At 43.3% G+C, this 22,971-nt stretch overlaps 1 protein-coding gene across 1 annotated transcript in view; it reads left to right on the top strand.

The window, feature by feature from the left end:
- LRP1 (LDL receptor related protein 1) overlaps positions 1–22,971 on the top strand; it is a 612,781-nt gene that overhangs the window by 291,372 nt on the left and 298,438 nt on the right. Inside the window, exons 15-19 of the mRNA XM_030196646.1 lie at positions 2,052–2,177; positions 2,704–2,844; positions 4,764–4,889; positions 6,406–6,522; positions 8,128–8,208. Of these exons, the coding sequence (XP_030052506.1) occupies positions 2,052–2,177; positions 2,704–2,844; positions 4,764–4,889; positions 6,406–6,522; positions 8,128–8,208 (591 nt within the window). The remainder of the gene's footprint in view (positions 1–2,051; positions 2,178–2,703; positions 2,845–4,763; positions 4,890–6,405; positions 6,523–8,127; positions 8,209–22,971) is intronic.

Raw genomic sequence — 22,971 nt, 5'->3', positions numbered from 1 at the left:
GGCATGCTTTCAAGTGCTGTGCTTGATGCACAACTCGAGCGCATGCGCCAGGCACTATCCTAATGCTCAACGCTATGAGCGCTTCTGTATTTCATCTCATTAGAGCTGTGCATTTGGGACTTTCTCTATAATATCACCAAAATTCGCCCTTTCCTTTCTGAGCACACTACCAGATCCCTCATCCACACTCTTATCACCTCTCGCTTAGACTGTTGCAACCTGCTTCTCACAGGTCTCCCACTTAGCCATCTCTCTCCTCTTCAATCTGTTCAAAATTCTGCTGCAACGACGAATATTCCACCAGTGTCGTTATGCTCATATTAGCCTTCTCCTCAAGTCAATTCACTGGCTTCCTATCCGTTTCCGCATACAGTTCAAACTCCTCTTATTGACCTATAAGTGCATTCACTCTGCAGCTCCTCAGTACTTCTCCACTCTCATCTCTCCCTACATTCCTCCCAGGGAACTTTGTTCACTTGGTAAATCTCTCTTATCGGCACCCTTCTCCTCCACTGCTAACTGCAGATTCTGTTCCTTTTATCTTGCTGCACCTTATGCCTGGAATAGACTTCCTGAGCCGGTACGTCAAGCTCCATCTTTGGCCGTCTTCAAATCTAAGCTAAAAGCCCACCTTTTTGATGCTGCTTTTAACTCCTAACCCTTATTCACTTGTTCAGAACCCTTATTTTATCATTCTCACTTTAGTATTCCCTTATCTCTTGTTTGTCCTGTTTGTCTGTCCTAATTAAATTGTAAGCTCTGTCAAGCAGGGACTGTCTCTTCATGTTCAAGTGTACAGTGCAGCGTACGTCTAGTAGCGCTATAGAAATGAAAAGTAGTAGTAGTAGACTTGTACTGGCGAGTTCCTGCGCTGTTCAGTACAGCGCCGGAGCTTTGAGCATCTGTGCCTTAGGTGCTGAGATTTAAACCAGCTCTATGGCTAAGTGCGCATGCCTAAATATTGGGCACGTTTATACTGGGTTATGCTGGTATGGTATTATGCAGCCTAGGTTTCTGTATAGAATAGGCTCCTGTGTCACACCCTCAGGTGCCAAAATGGACACCTTTTCCTAAAGCTTCTGATGAGGCCATAGACACCTGGCAAACACTATCCCTTCCCTTTTGTTCTTTCTTCCCCTCTTCTTTCCTATTTACATTGTAGTTCTTACTTACCTTATTGTTTCATGTCTGTCTCCATTGTTCTTCCCCCCCCCTTTTTTATTTTAGATTTTAAGCTGCCCAGATGGTTGTTCTGTTGGGCGGGATAGTACATGGTCAATAAACTTGAAACTTAGGCACCTAGTTATAGAACTGCCCTCCGCGACTGAAAAGGATAACTCTGAGTGGGTTTTCGGGTTAGAGCTAAGACGTTAGTGCTACAACGTACCATGAACAACAGCATTCCTTTGCCTAGTCATAGTATGGTGGATGTACTGCTTTTCTAATATATGGGAGAACCAGTTCCCCACAGAATATAGATAGGAAGAACACTGCCGGGGATGCGAGAATGACCAAAAAACCAGAGGAGACCTGGTTCCCCATGAGAAACCTATATTATATCCAACAGAATAGTTCCAAAGACTCAGCATGAACCATATTTCAGCAATGGTGCCTGCATCAGGAGTCCAAGGTCCTTGGTGGGATATGTTGAGCAGCAGCAGAAGGGGAAGTATAACACAAATTGGAAAATGGACCCGAATTTCAGTTTAACCATGTGCGCGTATGACACCCTGAGCAGTGTTCGTTATCCGATTCGTGCCATACTTCCCTTTTTGCTGGTCGATGTATCCTACCAGAACCTTGGATTCCTGATGCAGGTACCATTGATGAAACATGGTCCATGACGAGTCTGCGGAACTGTTCTGATGCTTACAGTGAAGGTTTCTCATTTAGATGTGCTGCTCTTCTCAGGCACCTCTATAAGAGTGCACTTTTGCATTGCTAGCTCCCGTGAGAAAGTTTCATTTTGTTTCAATATGTAACCCTGAGTAGTGTGGATTTTGTGTACAGAGGCTCCATATGGGACAGTAACTTGGTCTTTACCTTTGCAGTGGGGTCCAATGCCTGCCGCGTGAACAATGGTGGTTGCAGCAGCCTATGTCTGGCCATCCCTGGGGGCAGACAGTGTGCCTGTGCCGAGGATCAGATCCTGGATGTTGACATGGTCACCTGCAAAGGTAGGTTTCTGGCTGTGCCCTGGGTCTTTCAATAAAGAAACTCCAGGTGAAAGTATTTCCACCTCTCACCACTTGTCATTGAACAGGTGTGTTGGGTAATATGCAGAGATAGTGCTACTCTGGTTATTTTGCATAATAATATAATTTCTTGTGACGAACATTCTGCCTAATGCTCAAATTAACCCAACACTTTTACAGTTCCACTGATTTTTAGCTTGCCTTTCATAGTGTTTCCTGCTCAGAGAGACAGTGTCTCTTACAACACAAATGAAAGCTAATAATAATAATAATGCAAAATGTAGTAACGGATATGCGTCATGCAAAAAGAAGCCTGTGTTTGCATGTTGCAACTACAGTATCTCCTCCGAACTGCATGGGATCTGGGAGCTACAGATTTGGCTAAGAGCCCTCTGTCAACAACCCTTGTTGACATCCTGTAGCAAAGCTGGCCTTTCCCTACCTTGACATCACTTTTCCATTTGCTGGACCCTAGCTTTGCCTGTATGTTTTTCTTTTCTTTTCAAAGCCAATCCATCCTACGTGCCTCCCCCTCAGTGCCAGGCTGGGGAGTTCGCCTGTAAGAACAGCCGCTGCATTCAGGAGCGCTGGAAGTGTGACGGGGACAACGACTGTTTGGACAACAGTGACGAAGCGCCTGAGCTCTGCCGTATGTATCTGTACCCCATCCTGCAAGTCTTCAGGTCCTCCCCCAGTCAGATAGCCCCAGCAATAACTTTCTAAACCTATCATTTCCTGTACGCAATGCGCATATATGCACGCACACAGATTGCGAACCCATAGCGTGTACAAGAAAATATTACACCGTGACAAATTTTTAAATAGGGGTTATAAAGCAGAACAGAGAAACAGAAACATTCACATCTAACTGATTTCTAATTAGAACATAGGAATAGCCATACTGGGTCAGACTAATGATTCATCTAGCCCAGCATCCTGCTTCCAACAGTGGCCAATCCCGGTCAGAAGTACCTGGCAGAATCCCAAATAGTAGCAACATTCCATGTTGCCAATCCTAGGGCAAGCAGTGGCTTCCCCCATGTCTATTTCAATAACAGACTGTGGACTTTTCTCCAGGAACTTGTCCAGATACGCTAACTGCTGTTGCTACATCTTCTGGCAATGAGTTCCAGAGCTTAACTATTCTTTGAGTGAAAAAATATTTCCTCCTGTTTGTTTGAAATGTATTTTCATGCAGTTTCATTGAGTGTCCCCTGGTCTTTGTACTTTCTGAGTGAGTGAAAAATCGATTTACTTCCACCCGCTCCACTCCACACAGGATTTTGTAGACCTCAATTATACCCTCCCCCCCCCCACCTCAACTGTCCCTTTTCCAAGCTGAAGAGCTCTAACCTCTTCAGCCTTTCCTCATAAGGGAGCAAAATTATTAAGGCATAAAGATATGCAAAAGTAATTTAATGTAGAATTACTTTTGTTAAAAGAATTGCTTAAATAACAGTTCTGAAATCCTGATATTATGTGCATTATACTGGCTGAGGTACACTTGGTTTATAAAAAGTTGTAGATATAGCTTGTCAAGAATTAGAGGGAACATTGGTTTCATTTCTTGTCTGTTGTTAGTGTTTGATGTTCTTATGTAACATGGCAGGACAAGAGCAAGGCTGAATCTGTGATTCTGTGACCTTGCCCACTCCATCCTTCCCTATATTAGTCAAAAATGGCTTTGGGGCTCAGCCATGTACAGAGCCTCTCTAGAGACTAGAAAGAGATTTGGTAAGCCCTTTAGTAACTGCGTCTAGAGGGTCATCCACATGCTTTGTCGTATTTGTACTACATTTTTTCTCAATCCTGAAGGCCCAGTTTTTGCTTCTTTTTTGTTTGCTTTGTCGTATTTGTATGCTGTTTTCCCTCTCTTTTGTGACTTGATTTTCAGGATAGCCACAATTTAGATACTTTTGCATGCATTGACAGTAGCTGGTCATTAATTTATGGTTTTGAATTGCCTTTAAAACCAGGCATGTTTAGGACCCTCTAGGGCTGGAATTTAACACTCCTCTGCTAAGCTTACAGTGAAGTCTCTTTCCGCACCTGAGTTATTTAAGCTTTTTCAGAGCGAGGCAGACAGTCTTTAAAAAGATTTTTCAGCAACAGAAGCGTGCAGCGCCCAGAGCTATGATGATGCATAGTGATCACTTTGTCTTCAGCATCAGTTCATCAGTTCAGGTAGTATACTGTGGAGCATTTCAGACAGAGTAACACCCTGGTTAATGAAAATGCAGTATTTCTGGTTGAACATCCAGTGACTGCATTGTGGGGATACAGCATGATGTAACAGAGCAGAGGGGAAGGGAAAGTAACCCCCCCCCCCCCGCCCCAACAAACACACACACACTCTCTCTCTCTCACACACACACCTCACACACACACACACACACTTTCACACCTTACACTTACTTACTTACTTCAGCAGAACTAGAATGTGGTAAATGATTCTCTTCCCCCCCCCCCCCCCCCCCCCACCACCACCACCAAGGAACATAGACATGGCCAGTGAGAAGCTTATAAGGTTTGGATGGCTGTTGATACCGTTGTGCTTGTCCTTTGCAGATCAGCATACCTGCCCTTCTGACCGATATAAGTGTGAGAACTATCGCTGCATCCCCATCCGTTGGCTGTGTGATGGAGACAATGACTGTGGGAATGGTGATGATGAGTCCAACGCGACATGCTCAGGTGAAGCTGGGTCACACCACACTATCTCTTCCTCTCTCCTTGAAACAGAGGCTTGAAACCTCAGAGAAGATGTTTGGGTCCAGCCACACAGTATTGTGGGAAGTGAGGGCTTTCTGTTGGCTGTGACAGAGGGATATTGGTTATCTCCTCTAAGAGCATCTGGGGGGAAGATATCAATGTGGGCTTTCATTAAGATGGGTTATTTTACTATTAACTAGGTCTCGTTGCATAAAATGACATCCATGCTAAACTAGCACAAGTTAGTGGTAAAATAACCTGTCTTATCAGTAGCTCATATTGATAACTTCTGCCCTCAGTCCATTACTTCTCATTCTTCACATGTCTTCTTTTGTCCTTGTCTTCTACCCCTTGGCTGTTTGCTGCTCACCTCCTGGCCATGATTATCAGTATGCAGACCCGCGTTATGTGGGCTGGGTTATAAAACCCTCCACCTTTTCATGCTTCACAGCCCTGTTGCAAAATGGGGGAAATGCTTTGAGGTGAGGAGGGAAAAGCACTTTGGATGAGAATGGGCCTGAGGGCAGTAGAAGAGTTAATCTGTGAGTTGTAGCTCAGTTTTATACCGTAGGTCTGTAGTAGGAGGGATGGGGGGACCTCCGAAGCTGTTCTGCTCTGGGCGCTATGGAGCAATTCTGTAACGGGGTGCTCGAGTGTCCGTGTTAGGAGTCTGTTGTATAAATCAGGGGTACTCGGTGTCCGCCCTCGTGGTCTGCAACCGAGTCGGGTTTTCAGGATTTCCCCAATGAATAATAGAAGAAACACTATTTGCAATTTGGTAAAAAAGTGATGGTGTGTACAACAAAGAGTAGATCTGGGAGATCAGTCCATTTGAATGTATGAGTATGAAAGGCATATGTGAGTGATTGTTGAGGTATTTTGCAGCATTTTAAATTTGTGTAAGAATATAATAAAGTGTAGTAAGAATAAAAATGTTTGATATATTGGAAAAAAACTTGTGGAATAGTTACTTATGGTAGATAGTACATCACTGTAACTAGTATAATATTTTGATACTCATTTGAAAGTAGATCAATGAATATGCATGAGATCTATTTGCATGCACTGCCTCCATTGAATACAAATAGATCTCATGTAATGCCTGTGTAGATGTGAGCATCTAGCTTATAAAACTGCCTTGCATATGTCAAGGGTACTTAATATACTGCCTTTCAACTGCAGCAGAAAGGGAGTTCACAAAATGCTTATAAAATAACAAAAATAAGTCCATAATAAAGCAAGAAAGAAAAGAGGTACATCAGCTAAGCGAAGGAGACACACTGCAAATCAATAAACTACCAAAGCATCCGCCTATGGATGCATTTTGTAGGCTTTGTATTGATGATTAAACACTTTCTCAGATTTGTTTGTATTAAGTAAAAAGGGCAACCAAGTTCTGAAATTGTGAGCTCTGGGAAATGGCAGGAATGCCCCTGTCTGCATTGCTTTCCCATTAGCACTTAACCTGTGGGATTATATCTCCCTATGTCTTTTTCAGCACGCACTTGTCCCCCGAACCAGTTCTCTTGTGCCAGTGGCCGCTGCATCCCAGTCTCCTGGACCTGTGACCTGGATGATGACTGTGGAGACCGGTCAGATGAGTCTGCCAGCTGCGGTGAGTGCCATGGGACGCCAGTGCCACTCTGTCACCGGGTGTGTGAGAGAGAGGATTCAGTAGAATGAGTGGTGAAAATTACCAGCTAGGTCCTTGATTGTCATTGTTTTGTTCAAGCAGGAGTCATTTTGAGAAAAAACATTTCAGGGTGAGAGCCAGATGCTGCCTTGAGCAATGGCTCAAAGGGGGTACTTTTCCAGTGATAGAGCCAGCCCAGCTGTTAGGGCACATTGAGAGCGACTGGTGTAACTAAAACAGTCAGCTCCCTCAGGCACAGGCTCTTATTCAATCCTTCCCTTCCATAACTCACTCTTCCCCACAACAACCTCTGTAACTTGCTCCTCTCACCCCACATTCTCTTCCCCCAATACGCATGGTTCCTCAATCTCATCCCAGCCTGTCTCAGCTCTCATTTACCTCTGCAACTAGTCAGCCCCCATGAGCCCATCCCTACTTCTAACCCCTCAGGACATTTGCTGTCAGTATCGTCTCTGGGATAGCCATTCTGCTTTTGTCTGTCACTTGTGTGGTTCTTACTATAACTCTCACGTTTTTCTCACAGTTGTTGGCTCTAACTAGCTGGAAGCTGTATGGTGTAGGTAGAAGACAGATTAGGTGTGTTACAGAACTGGCATCCATGCTAAGCCTTTGGAGAAGTTGTGGGAAGAGAGTTGGGGGCTGCAAATGGGCTCTGGGCTTCAACAGTGAAAAATACTGATCTAGGTCAAGCATCCAAGGAAGATACCGAGAGTTTGAGAGAGAGAGATTTACTGGAGGGGTGAACGAGAGGGGCAGTAGATGCAAGAGGATAGGGGACTGGTGTTTAAAAAACAAACAAACCTGAAAATGACCAATGAGGAAGATTGAGGAGAGTGCTGAGTAGATAGGAAGAAGAGGAGGAAATGGGGGAAGAATCCTAAAGTGGGGAATCAGACAGGGAAAAGGGGGAGGGAGGGCGTGACCAATTTAAGAGTATACAATACATGAAGAAGGCGTTCTGAAGAAGCATGATCACGAACATATCAAAACTTGGTTTTGGTGGGGAGGGAGGGGAGGGGCAGGGGAAGTAAGGAGATCTTTTTGTGAAATAGGTATTCACGGGGGACCTTGAGTTGTACTCTTTGATGTTGAAGAAATGTAATACAAACTTAAAAAAAGAGGGGGTTTGGTGCATCAGCAACTAACAGTAGGAAGGCAGGACCATAACTCTCAGTCCTGGTTACATTTGGACAGCATCCAACTCTAATTAGCGACCATGGGAAGAAGCGGTACAACAGTTCTTAAAGCGCAAGTAGATGCCTTTGTTGAATGGAAAGTACAGGCAGGTTGGGGAAAGCACCAAATATATAAATTATATTCTGATGTTGCTGTGTGTTTGTTGCATGGTCTTGATGTCCGTCCACTGCCCCCCCCCCCCCCCCCCAGTCTGTAACAGACAAAGCACAGGAGGGTGATGGATCATACGAATGCTGTCCAAATGATGTCTTTTTAATGAATGTACAGATATTTCTTGGGTCATTTGCCTTTTAACTCAAAAAGACCTTTGCTGCCATATCCTTCAAATTGTTCATCTTTTTGTGTCTGTCATTTGCTGCATCCCTTCAGCTTATCCAACCTGTTTCCCCCTGACCCAGTTCACCTGTAACAACGGCCGATGTATAAATATCAACTGGCGCTGTGACAATGGTGAGTATGGGGGAGTTATTGGGGCTTTCTTACCAGGTGGGAGGGGGTGGAAAGTGGCCCTGTTTATTTTGTCTTCCTTTTTCATTATATGTTGTGTAAGTAAAGTTGGAAACAGAAGCAGTGAGATGGAATGAGGCAGTATCTTGACAGAGGGGAACGGGGTGGGGAGGGAGAGGACATTCCTGGAAGAGAAAGGGAACCTGGCACATGCCTCTGTCTGTTCTGAGGCCACAGCACTGAGGGAATGGCAGGGAGTTTGAAGATGGTGACTGCATAGCTCTGCTCCCAGCTCTAGAGAGGAAAAAAATTACTTCAGTAAATTTTGATTTTTACAATTTAGTTTGCTTTCTGTTATTTGTTCCTATCCTGAAGGGAAGATCAATGTTTCTTCCTTTTTTTTTTTCTAAAATTTTTGATGACTTTCGCTACACAGTTAACTCCTCCTCCATCTCCAGTGTGTATGATGCCCATCATTGTAAATCTGAGTTCACACTACCTAGAATGAGAGTAGCCAAACACTGACCTCTGTAGGTGCCATGGATGGGGGAAGCACATACCAAATATAATATTCATACTTACAGAAGGATTACCAAAATGACCCAAGAATGTATATCTTGGGGTGGGGGGGGGGGGGGGGGAGCAATATGAGACACATTCAGACAGCTCATGCATAGAAATAATGCCCAAGCATCAAGCTCTTTTTTTAGTGGAAAGCAAGTCCTAGAACAAGGTATGCTGATAGATTTTGAGAATAGAGTACTGTTAGGAAGGGTGGTAGATGCTTGGGATAGAGTAGCCTAATGGTTAGTTCAGAGGCCTGAGAACCAGGGTTTGATTTCCATTGCAGCCCACTTAACCATTGCCCCAGGTAAGAAACAAGTACCTGTATATAATATGTAAATCACTTTGTAACCACAGAAAGGTATACCAAATCCCATCCCCTTTCCTCCTTCTGTAGAGGAGGCATGAAGGTCTGACTGGCAACATAATTCAGGAAACTCAGAAGGTAGGAATGGAGAACAGCCAAAAAAGAGGAAGAAAAAGCCTCACGTTGAACAACAAACCAAAAGAATGAGGTCCAAAATAGGATTCCAGGGAGACAAGTTCTAAAAACAAAATCATTGTGCATACTGAAAACATCAAGATCATCACTGTTATTTTCTTACAAGTTCACTGCTGATACAAACTTTTTGTCTTGGGTTACTTAGTGCCCACCCGTAACCTCCGCTCTCAGGACAAATCACTCCTTTCTGTACCCTTCTCCACCACCGCTAACTCCAGACTCCGCCCCTTCTGCCTAGCATCACCTTATGCCTGGAACAGACTTCCTGAGCCCATACGCCATGCGCCCTCCCTGCCCATTTTCAAGTCCTTACTCAAGGCCCATCTCTTCTCCCTTGCTTTTGGTGCCTAACCACCTTCCCATTCCTGATACCTACACTGACTACATAGCTTTTACCTTTAGATTGTAAGCTCTCTTGAGCAGGGACTGTCCTTCCCCATGTTTAAACTTGTTCAGCGCTGCGTAACCCTGGCAGCGCTATAGAAATGCTAAGTAGTAGTAGTAGTGCGATAATGCGTTGGACTCCTGATGCAGGCCTCAATGCCAAAACACAGCCCGTGTCGAGTCACACTTTCCAACTGTACAAGTATAGATTTTTAATGCCTGGAATAAGAGACTTTTGATTTTAAGGTTACATTATATAGGTGTTGACCATTTGAAATGAAATTTTGTTTTTAGAACTTGTCTCCCTGGAATCCTTTTTTGACCTCACTCTTTTGGTTTAACGTCAGGTTAAAAGCAAAATGAACAGGCGAAGGCAAATGATGTTATCTGGATATACAAGTAAACTACAGGTTATAGTAGAGAGGAGCTATGTCACTTTGGTTAGGCACCACCCTCTTCCCACCACCCCTCTTAATGTAATCAGTGATTCACTTAGGGGCCCTTTTACTAAAGGGCGGTAGGGTGCGGCAAATTGGGCCTACCGCTGGGCTACCGCAGAAACCCGGCAGTAGTCCCAGCCTCTGCCATGCGCCAAATGCGGTGCTAGAAAATGCATTTTTATTTTCTTGCGCTAGGGGCTTACCCGGTGGGTCACTTACCACAGGGCCATTTCCCTTTAAAAAAAAATATATATATATATTAAAAAAAACAAAAAAAAAACTTTTACTTGCTGTGGTAAAAGGGGGCCTCGGGGTGCAGGGAATCCATGTACCGATGCTACCATAGGGCCCCTTTCACTGCAGCTTGGTAAAAGGGGCCCTTACTGTGGATGTTCAGGTAACTTTATTTTTCTTATAGACCTGCAAGACCAAAAGCTATCGGAGTAGTGAGCTTTCGGGTACAGTAGGTAATTTTTCTGTCCCTAGAGGGCTCACAATTTAAGGGGCCCTTTTTGCTAGAGTGCACTGAAATCTGAACGTTTTTGTGCAGAATTTTACCAGATACTAAGCCCAGATTTAGGCATGCATTTGGGAATTTGCCCTTTATTTTTCATTGCAGGTGGTGCATACGCCACCCGCTGAGAGTTAATGCAGGACACATGTTACCTGCTGCGTACTTCTGCATTAACTTTGTGTCAGCCAGTCAGTGCACACTAATTATAATTTGGTAGCTGGCCAATGTGTCCTTGTCCGTTACCCGCCCCTCACAGAAAAAAAAAATCCCCCAAATTCAATAATGCACGATTTAGTGCAGAAAAGGAACGACTTCCCTATGAGGAAAGGCTGAGAAGGTTAGGGCTGTTCAGCTTGGAGAAAAAGCGGCTGAGGGGTGATATGATAGAAGTCTACAAGATAATGAGCGGAGTAGAGCGGACAGATGTGAAGTGATTGTTTACACTTTCAAACAACAACAAAACCAGGGGACACAAGATGAAGCTAGAATATGGTAGATTTAAAACAAATAGGAAAAAGCTTTTCTTTACTCAGCGTGTAGTTAGACTCTGGAACTCGTTGCCGGAGAATGTAGTGACAGCAGCTGGCCTTACGGAATTTAAAGGGGGTTTGGACAGATTCCCAAGGGAAAAGTCCATTGAACAATATTTTTTTTTTGGGGGGGGGGGGGGGGTGGTTCCGGGTTCTTGAAGCCTGGATTGGCCGCTGTCGGAGACCGGATGCTGGGCTTGATGGACCCTTGGTCTTTTCCCAGTATGGCAGTACTTATGTAAGGAAAATACTTTAACATGTTTGTGTGGGAGATGTTTTCTCGAGGTAAGCAGACAATGCAATTCAATAAGAGGGCCCCTAAGTTTTTACCGGAGGCAGTGGGAGGGGTTAAGTGACGTGACCAAGATCACAGAGAGCTGTAGTGGGATTTGAACTGAGCTCCCCTAGTTCTCAGCCTGCTGCTGTGACCATTAGGCTACTCCTTCACTTCATCCTCCACCTTCAACTGTTCCTTTTGTTGGTACTACAGCAGAGTTTGGTAGCGGTAATTTAAAATATTTTGTTAGCCGCTTAGAACAGTGTAGGTCAAGTGGAACAAAAGCATCATCATTAAATCACCTTAATAGATCCTTTGTTGACTTTTATTCTGTGCATTCAAACGGACTAACGCAGCATCACACTGCTTTATCGAAGAAGTGAAGTGAAGGGAAAGACCATGATCAGCTGAAGTTCGTAGCACTGCACCAGAAAGTGGAGCAGTGTAGATGAGCCTTTACAGTCCTCGTTTGCTGCCTCTGCTAGATTTCTACGTTCAGTGTAGAAGCCTTACAAAAGATGCCAAACCTATGGTTGAATGTAAAGGAGACTTACGAGTAAGACCACTAGAAATACTTAAACCGAGGCACATAGATGAAATCTCATTGCTGCTTGAAGTCTGTACCCTGACTTGTGGTAGCAGGAAGTTTTCTGAAGCCTCGTCTCATCCAGCCCAGTCAGTCAACACATCTGCAGCACATTACGAAAATCTGAAATCTTTCCATAAACGTGACTGCTCCTAGATACATAGGGTAAAAAGGTGTGTTTATGCGTGAGTAGAAAAGGCCAAATATCTATTACTTTGACAATGAGGCATCAAGGCACAGAGACAAAAGGGTGGCACATTTTCAACTTGTTATGGCAAGTTGCAGACTTTGACCTGTTAAAAGAGTTTTTAGAACTGGCCACCATCCAGGGCTGCTTTGAAAAAGACTTGTTTTATGGAATTGTAGGCAGGGAGCGGCATGAGAAGGTGGGTTTGGAGGGTGGAGGATGGTAATGCTCGCAAAGCCTCATATTCCACTTTCTTTACACCAACCTCCTCCCCCCATTTACATTTCTTAAACACCATGGCCTCTCTGCTTCATGCTTTTAATTAGGTTTAATTAACAGTTCCTAGGTGGGGAGGTGTGAGTAAAGCATCAGAGACAGATGTTTCTGTTGCAAAATGTCTAGTTTTCAAACACAGGTTTTGGTGCTGCTGATTCTGACCAGCTGTGGTGGAGTTGGTAAACTGTTCTTAGATCTGCTTGTTAGCAGGAATCTTTACTGACCCGTCTGTGCATCTGCCCTGGCAAAAGTGTGGCCAAGCCACCCCTCTAGCTCCCTTGATAATTACAGAATAGCTTGCACTAGATTCCAGAGTGAGAGAAAAAAAATCTCTCTGGTAGTGTTACTGAGGTAGGGGAGGGAGAAGGAGTGCTATGTGCACCATAGACACATAGCAAACTATCTGAAGTTGAAGCAGCCGGTCTGCTTCAGCAAAGGGTCTCTGATTTGGTTAGCAAAACTTCAAATGCTCTTGTCCTTTTGGGGGGGGGGAGGGGAGAAAATGTCTAGGACCCAGTGGATGGGGGTCTCACACTTGTTTAACTCCAGTTAACCTCCCAGCTGAAACGTAGCACACTGGAGTGATATTCCCCAAAGATTTCTCATTTTAGAGATAGATGGGAGAGAAGTATGTACAAACAATATTAAAATGATGTGACGAAACACCTAATCTGTACATAACTCAGAATCTCAAAGGAGCAGGTATTATATAAATTCTAAATCGGATCCAAAATCAATATTCATATACAGCCATTTTTGATGTGGAAAAATAAGACACCTGTGAAACATTTTCTGATGCTGAAAAGCTCCCTTGAGGCAGGCATGTTAGTGTCAAAACGCTGGCATTGGGACGAGATTTTCTATGATAGGTGTACTTAACTGAGTTTTCAATTTGCTTTCTTGTTATACATTAAAACCTAAATGAAATGTGGGGTAATTGATTAAATCGTACGCTAGAGTAGCTGTGTTTTAGCATATCTATAGCGGTTTGATTATAATACCCCATAAAAGCAATTTTTATGTTTAAGATATACATGAATATTGATTTGGAATTTAAATAATACCTTTACCTTTGATATTCAGAGAACGTACAACAGAATATGCAGTTCTACGTATTTGCCAGTCCTGTCAGTAACAGATACTGGCTTAGTAGGAAAGTCCTTTCCTTTCTCTAGCATAATCTCCACTGACTTCTTATCTGGTCTTTTACTTCTGGCCTTTGACTACAACTGGAATTTTCTGGAGTCTCTACACTCTTCACAATACTACTTGGAACACTGGATTTTAGGGTTTTGGCTTCCCCATGTGAAGTGTACTCAACTGACCCAGACCTGGACAGATCAAGGAGTTTAAGCTCAGTCCAAAAGCATACGTGGTGATGCTCGAAGTCTTCAAACATGATAGTGCAGAATTGAGCCACTGTTCTTCCCTTCACTAGTTTTGGGGCAGAACTCCTCCGAGGTCAAAACTCAGATGACCTCTTTCCCTTATATTGTAAGCTCCTTTGAGCAGGGACCGTCCTTCTTTGTTAATTTGTACAGCGCTGCATAACCCTAGTAGCGCTCTAGAAATGTTAATTAGTAGTAGTAGATGTCTATGTATCTCCTCTACCATCAGAAACAACTGATTTCATCTCCAGAGGGGAGTTCCGGAATGTTCTATTTTTTGTGGTAAATAATGCTAAGGACCTTTAACACAGTTTCATATCCTGAAACTGGTTGCTTTTGGGACAAAGCCGAGGTAGTCATATATTTATTTTTATATTTATAAGGTAGTCATATATTTATTTATTTAGATTTTGCTTACACCTTTTTTTAGTAGTAGCTCAAGGTGAGTTACATTCAGGTACACTGGGTGTTTCCCTGTCCCAGGAGGTCTCACAATCTAAGTTTGTACCTGAGGCAATGGAGGGTTAAGTGACTTGCCCAAGATCACAAGGAGCAGCAGTGGGATTTGAACCGGCCACCTCTGGGTTGCAAGAGCGGTGCTCTAACCACTCCACTTGTTATTCTTTAGGGTTCTACATGGAATGTTGCTACTCTTTGAGATTCTGCATGGAATCTTGTCACTCTTTAGGATTCCAGAATCATTGCTGATCTGCAAGCGCAGGCTTCTGTTTCTGTGAGTCTGACGTCCTGCACGTACGTGCAGGACGTCAGACTCACAGAAACAGAAGCCTGCGCAGCCGTGTTGCCAGGTACACTGGATCTTTCTCTGTCCCAGGAGGGCTCACAATCTAAGTTTGTACCTGAGGCAATGGAGGGTTAAGTGACTTGCCCAAGATCACAAGGAGCAGCAGTGGGATTTGAACCGGCCACCTCTGGGTTGCAAGAGCGGTGCTCTAACCACTCCACTTGTTATTCTTTAGGGTTCTACATGGAATGTTGCTACTCTTTGAGATTCTGCATGGAATCTTGTCACTCTTTAGGATTCCAGAATCATGGCTGATCTGCAAGCGCAGGCTTCTGTTTCTGTGAGTCTGACGTCCTGCACGTACGTGCAGGACGTCAGACTCACAGAAACAGAAGCCTGCGCAGCCGTGTTGCCAGGTACATTGGATCTTTCTCTGTCCCAGGAGGGCTCACAATCTAAGTTTGTACCTGAGGCAATGGAGGGTTAAGTGACTTGCCCAAGATCACAAGGAGCAGCAGTGGGATTTGAACCGGCCACCTCTGGGTTGCAAGAGCGGTGCTCTAACCACTCCACTTGTTATTCTTTAGGGTTCTACATGGAATGTTGCTACTCTTTGAGATTCTGCATGGAATCTTGTCACTCTTTAGGATTCCAGAATCATTGCTGATCTGCAAGCGCAGGCTTCTGTTTCTGTGAGTCTGACGTCCTGCACGTACGTGCAGGACGTCAGACTCACAGAAACAGAAGCCTGCGCAGCCGTGTTGCCAGGTACACTGGATCTTTCTCTGTCCCAGGAGGGCTCACAATCTAAGTTTGTACCTGAGGCAATGGAGGGTTAAGTGACTTGCCCAAGATCACAAGGAGCAGCAGTGGGATTTGAACCGGCCACCTCTGGATTGCAAGACTGGTACTGTAACCACTAGGCCACGCCAGAATATAAGAGAACTCTCCTGTTTCCACACTCTGCCTTCAAAGCCTTGGCATCCTGAAAATTGAAATAGATGTCTAGTTACACTCGTTAGCCTTGGCTAGCACTCTGATGTCACAGATTAATTGCCTCATTAAATCACTTGCTTCTGACTTCCTCGATCTCCAGACATGTGCATTCATTGCACGCTTTTTCTTTTATATATGCATATATTTCCTTTGAATATATAATTCTGTTGTACCGGGGTTTTGTGTTATTTGCAAGCGTTTTATGGTGTCTGTTGTTATTTTTATTTTGTGTTTTCGCTGTGCCAATTGTCCTGTCTTTGGTTGGTGTTTCTGTGTTTCAGAGAAGGACTGTGGGGATGGCTCAGATGAAATGAACTGTCCGTACCTTACCGGTTAGTGCATAGATCAACATGCACCACCCTTAAAAAAACATTTACCTAGTACGGATGAAGTGTTTCACCTTTTTGCAAGCAAGCAGGATTTTGTAGACTGTAGAAGCTATGGGTTTACAAGTTCTCTTTGGCTGCTTCATGGTAGAGTCATGGGAGCTTGTGTGCCATACATGGGTGATCAGTAATACAATACATATCTGTATGTCCTCAGAGGCAGACAACATCCGTGTTACAAAAATGCCATTGTCTCCATAATCCCCTGTATTCTATATAATGTACCTAGAGATCCGTGCTGCACTAACGAGCAATAATGAGCACTAATTGGCACTAATTAAAATTTACACGCACAACTCGCTAAGCGTATTCTGTAACGCAGATTTCTAATGTGTGCAGGTAAAAAGGGGCGTGGTTATGGGCATTTTGTGGGTTCCCAAATTTACACACATAGTTATCGAATATGGCCCAGTGTGCGTATTTCTACGCATCGGGATTTACGGCAAGTTTTACTTGGTGTAAATGAATGTGCCTAGATTTAGGCGCTGAAATATCAACTAAGCGTATTCTATATATGGTGCCTAAATCTAGTCACCATTTATAGAATACACTTAGCACCGATTTCAGCGCCGATTATTTTAGACGCCATATATAGAATCTCCCCCAATATGGGGCTTGGCTCGCACCAGGTGTTCTGGAGTTCAGCTTGTGTGATAGCTACACAGCGTTAAAGAAAGTGGCATTTGCACACAGGGGAGAGCAACAGCATTTCTCAAGTTTTTTTTATTAACTACTTTTCTCCTTCTGAGGACTCTTGTTCGTACCAGGGGCGTAGCTACTATGGGGCCATGGGGGCCTGGGCCCCTGTAGATTTGGCCCTGGACCCCCCCTGCCGACGACCCTCTCAACCCCCCCTCCCGCCGCCAACCCACCGTCAACCCGCTGTTGCCGTCTGCTACCTTTGCTGGCGGGGGACTCCAACCCCCGCCAGCTGAAGTCTTCTTCCTTCGTTTGGTTTCTGAGTCTGACGTCCGTCAGACTCACAGAAACAGAATGAAGCCCTGCAGATCGCAAGGCTTCGTTCTGTTTCCGTGAGTGCAGGACGTCAGATTCAGAAACCAAACGAAGGAAGAAGACTTTGGCTGGCGGGGGTTGGGGTCCCCTGCCAGCAAAAGTAGCAGACGGCGGGCGGGGGGGTCGAGAGGGTCGTCGGTGGGGGGGGGGGGGGGGGTCAAAGGTGTTGGTGTTGCTGGCGGCGGTGGGGGGTGTCGGCAATGGCGGCGGGGGGGGGGCTAAAATGTGCCCCCTCACCTTGGGCTCAGGACCCCCCTCTCGCCGAAGTCTGGTTATGCCCCTGGTTCGTACTTGTATATTCATGGATGGATAGTGTTTCTCAGTCTAGCCTGGCTTTCAGGGTCAATCATGTTGTATTGGGAGGCACTGGGCAGCATGTAAGAAATGTGTTTTGAGCTGCTGCTTGGGTGTGACTGCTGTGATGAGCTAGTATTAAACTGTAGCTAGCTATAAGATAGCGAAGGCTTTGAGTGGTCAAAAGCGGCATGCCCCAAACACTTTGCTGTGCTGCACAGTGTTGTCTTTAGATTAGAACAGGGGTTCTCAATCCCAGTCCTCCATACACACCTAGCCAGTCAGGTTTTCAGGATACCCACAATGAATCTGCATGAGAAGTTTGCATACAATGATGGTAGCGCTTGCAAACTCATGCATATTCATTGTGGATATCTTGAAAACTTGACTGGCTAGTTGTGTCCTGAGTACTGGGTTGAGAATCACTGGATTAGTTTCTATGCATGATTTCCCTTGAAGTGGTGTGCCTCTGCTAGAAAAAGACCCCTTAATAGATCCCTCCAGAAAACTTTCTGAAAAATATTTGGTCTTGTTTCCTAAAGGAAAAGGGGGTCCTTGTTTGAGCAAATGTACACTTCAGTTTTGATTTGATTTGATAGACTTATGCTATTGCTGTTACGTGTGCTATTGTGACATCACAAAGTAGCCTTGTCTGCCACTTACAATGCAGCTTTCACCTATCAGTCTCCAAGTTCCTGTTTATAGTCTTCAATTTGTATTATTTGTTTTATGCCACTAGAAGTCTGGATTTTTTTTTTAAGGTGCCCATGGTGTAGAAAAGCCTGTGTCTAACTCCATAGCAGCTTGAAAACCTTACTTGCAGAGCGCTATGGCTCAGCAGGATGTTTTTAATCGTTCCACCGTGACCAGCGGATCTTACTCTTTTGTCTGTGTACTGTGTACCAGCAAAATTGTTCAAAGCCATCATCTGCTGTATTTTTTTTTTAAACGCCCCAGAGGTCTTAGGTGCAGGGCACAGATATGTCTCTGCAGATTGAAGCTGGTGACTCTTAATTCATTTCTGTGCATTCAAGGGGTGACGACTTATGTCCCTGGAAAGAACCGCCTGCTATTTCCACCCCAGTAAAAATGACCAAGGTGGAAATAGCGGGCAATTTACTACATAAAACGCATGCAGATGAGCAGCACGGACTTTTACCGAGCTGCTTGGTAGGGAAAAGCGCCAGGGCATGCACAAAGCGGTCAGTTGGTAAGCATGGTTGCTATGTGCGTGCCCTGGACAGCGTGAATGAGGCTCCGTGGCTCATCACCCTACCTATCACAAGCCTCCCTCATGTTTCCCACTGCCTGCCAGCTCCACTTATGCTTATCCAGCACCACCAAGCAAACGACACCCAGCAAATGTGGCACTGCTCTTCCTAACTGACCCAGCACATGGAGAGTTAAGGGGTGCTCTTGGAGATCTTGGGTTTGTACAAAAGTGCTTCTTCTACGGTTTGTGCCCTGAAAATGGTAGATACAAATCAAAGTCAGGTATACATATAAAGTAGCACATATGAGTTTATCTTGTTGGGCAGGCTGGATGGACCGTACAGGTCTTTTTCTGCCATCATCTACTAAGTTTACTACGTTTATGTATGTATGTTCTGTGGGCAGGAGAGGAAGAGGTACCTCGGATGAAATTACGGCTGCTCCAGACCTCCCATTAAATTTTGTTTGCTAAAAGTAGGTGGTCCTTGCAGTGCGTTGCTTAGGAATGGCTGTGCATCCCTTAGAATGCATACTTGAATACAAAAAAGCTGATTAAATATATTAGCATGCAATTCCCGATATCTGATGCCAGGAACGATAAAAAGCCCGCAGAGCCCCTTTATGCATTCATCACTGGATTCCCTGCTCGCTAATCCGGCTTGGACTGGTTAAAAACTCACATTGCTGGCCCAGTAAGTTTAATACATCTCGCCCTCAGTCAGGGCCATTTTGGTGTGACCTTTGAGTTCTGATTGGTGAAAGCTGCTCACGGCCCATGGCAGCTGCTTTGAGATGACACAGGTGTTGCACAGTTCCATCTAATAGATGGGGGAAATCAAAGGAGAGACTCACCATGATAGCAGCATTAAGATATAGGGCAGGGGAGTGCTTGAGGCTAAATAGAACCCTTCTTGTTGTCTCTTAATGACTTGAGATTCTTTTCATTCTATTCGCTTTCTATTTTCTTTGAAAGTCGATCCTAATCCTGTAACTGTGGTGCATGTAGTGATCTATGCAGTTTGTGTTCATTTTCTTGCTAATAAATAATTTACCTTTTAATGTATGTGAAGGCAAGGGGCGCATGCTCACTTGCATATGAAAAAATGTCACGGCCTTCGCAGCGAGCCACGATGGAAAATAGTGGTTCTTCAGTATATCTGATGTGGTTTCTTTGCTGAAAGGTTAATTATCTGCCCTGCAGTAAAGGTTCTGAATGGAGGGCTGTTGGGAGTACAGGGGACTTAGTCTTTCACCTCCACAAAAATGCTGACTCAAAGCCAAGCTGAAGTCATGTTGGTGAGTCTCAGCTTGGTTTGCAACAAAGATAAACACATTTAAGGTTGGGGGTAATTTTAAAAGCACATACAGTGCAGGTTTGTGCATGGAAATGGCTTGTTTCAAAACTTTCCAGGAGTATATGTGGATAAAAATATACATTTAAGGCTGTTGTGTAGGAATTTGTACCCATAATGAGTAGAGACACTTTGGAGGGTGGGGTTTGGACTTGACTTACACACATTTTTGGATTTTAAAAAGTATGTGCACAAATTTTCTCAAAAGCCATCAGGATGATGTAGCTGCATTGCTCCATTCTGTGCACACAGAGCTGTGTCCATGTAGTTTGGCTTGAGTAATTTTTGAAGGACCAAGTGCATGTTAGTTTTTCACTTGCTATACTGCTTCACTTATATCGCAAGATCTCAGCAAAATAACAGGCAAAAAAAGGAACGCCATTAAAAGGTAGGACAGTCTCAGATATGTTAGGCCATTCACCGCCAGACATTTAAACCCACCTCATCATAAAGAAATTCTAATAAACCCTCTCCTCTAGCCCTCAAATAAGGGAACTGAAAATGCTAAACTAAAAAAATAAGCCTTTAACAATCTTTTAAAACGTGTCAAAGACTGAGCTTCCCACAACGATTCACAAATCAGGCGCTAAATTTAAAAAAAAAAAGCCCCTCTTTTCTAAGGGAAATGACATCATTTCCTTTTTAAAAAAACTGCTGTAGCTGTGTACATTATTGCTGCACATTTATGTTATAAAATTGACCTTTTAGAGGGTAATTGTACAAGAGAGTGCCTCTGAAAAATCCAAAAAAGGCATCTATTTTATGCATATCTTATAAAGGCTAAGGGGTATGTTTACTAAGGTACGTTAGCGTTTTTAACGCGTCTGGAAATTTAAGACAGTTAAACTCTAACGCGTCTATACATTTCTATGGGTACTTTAGCGTTTAACGCTCGTAAACCATTTACATGCGTTAAAAACGCTAACGCGCCCAGAGCACCGCTTAGTAAACATAGATGTGTCTTTATAAAACACCATCTGCTCAAAGGATGTAAATACCTGTAAGTACTCTCTGGGTGTGCAGGTCTGTTTTATAAAATACGTCCATACTTTGCAGCACATCTGTGCTCCACCCTGTCTGCGCCTCCAGAAACATAAGAAAATAAGAATAGCCATACTGCATCAGACCAATGGTTCATCTAGCCCACTCTCAGGGTGTGGTCTGTTTTATAAAATGCTTCCGTACCTTGCAGCACCATCTCTGCTCCACCCTGTCTTCGTCTCTAGAAACGTAAGAAAATAAGAGTAACCATACTGCATCAGACCAATGGTCCATCTAGCCCAGTATCCTGCTTCTAGCAGTGGCCAATCCAAATAGTAGCACCATTCCATACTACCAATTCCAGGGCAAGCAGTGGCTTCCCCCATGTCTATCTCAATAACAGACTATGGACGTTTCCTCCAGGAACTTGCCCAAACCTTTTTTTTTTTAGTTTATTATTTTTGGGGGATTTATTAACCGCCTTTATGAAAAGATTCACCCAAGGTGGTGTACAGCATTTCACATAAAACTTACAATTTAGTTAACAGCATAACAATAGTAAAGTAACCAAGAATAAACATAAATACAATAAATGAGGTAAACTTGTAAACAGTAAATTGAAAACTAATAATAGAACTACCGTGAAACAGTATCAGAAATATACACATTTAATAGCACTGGAATTCAAATATGAGAGATATAATACAGTGTTAGCATAGTACTAATGATACACCTAATAAGCATGCATTAGAACATTCAACTAACATAGATACGATACTAATGAGTGATACTAATTTAAACCCAGATACGCTAACCTAAGGAAGCTACCTAAGACAAGCCCATCTTGGAAAGCCTACTCCAAGGACTCAACATCTAACCTAAAGTCCTTCAGAATAACATATCCATGGACCATTTTGGACTCTATTTCTCTTACCCTTATTTCTTTTTTTTACCTTGTCCCTTCTATCCCATTTAATTTAATTGTATTTGAATAACCACTGGTCTGGCGATAGGATAGCCTTTTCAGTACATTGTAAGCCACTTTGAGCCTGCACATATGTGGGAAAAGGTGGGGTATAAATGTGCTAAATAAATAAATAAATAACCAACTTTACCACATCCTCCGGAAACGAGTTCCAAAGCTTAACTATTCTTCTGAGTGAAAAAATATTTCCTTCTATTTGTTTTAAAGGTATTTCCATGCAATTTTATTGCATGTCCATCTTTGTACTTTTTGAATGAGTGAAAAATCAATATGTCCCCATATGTTATTTTAAAACCTTTATATTCCGTTCATTCCGCTGTTCATGGCAGATTGCAGTAAAACATACACAATTAAGAATAATTATTTGATACAACCCATTTTGCTATACTAGTTCAATTTATAGTGTTATCATATCTTGATTGTTGCAGCAGCTATGTAGAAGAAATTACAATTAGTTGAAAATACATCAGCCCATATGAGTTCAAAAAAATGTCAATTTTAGCGTGTTTCACCTCCTTTTTAGAAAACATCATTGGCTCCCATTACAAGAGAGGATTGCTTTTAAAGTTTCTTACTTTGTTTTGAACATTTTTCAAGGTGACATTCCAGAGAAGTTTCTCTCATTGGTGTGTTTATTTTTACAAGGAAGCTGACTCTTAGGAAGGTTGGATTATCCACGCTACAGTTCCCTTCTTTTAAAGCCTTTCATTTTAATAAGATACTGGAACAGGCATTTTCCTACAAGGCTGTTTCAATTTGGAATGCTCTCCCAGTTTTTATCAGAAATTGTGCTTCCTATCTCTTATTTCGTAAACATTTTAAGACTTTCTTATTCCAAAAATCCATGGATGACATTTAGCTGTTGATCTTATAGTGCTTTATTTTTGGGACATATCTTATTGTCTGGTTATGTAAGCCACTTCAGGACCTATTTTTAGGTAAGACTTGGTATATTTGTTTATTTATTAGGATTTATTTACTGCCTTTTGAAGAAATTCACTCAAGGCAGTATACAGTAAGAATAAAATGAACAATAGACAATTACAGTAGTAAAAATGTTCAAATAATAATACAAAGTATACAATGTCAACACAATACGTAATAGAACGTTTTAGAAACAGAGAAACATGATGGCAGATAAAGGCCATATGAC

This window comes from Microcaecilia unicolor, chromosome 3 (assembly GCF_901765095.1).
Source record: "Microcaecilia unicolor chromosome 3, aMicUni1.1, whole genome shotgun sequence".
Taxonomy (NCBI): Eukaryota; Metazoa; Chordata; class Amphibia; order Gymnophiona; family Siphonopidae; genus Microcaecilia; species Microcaecilia unicolor.
This window is presented reverse-complemented; position numbering and strand designations above follow the sequence as displayed.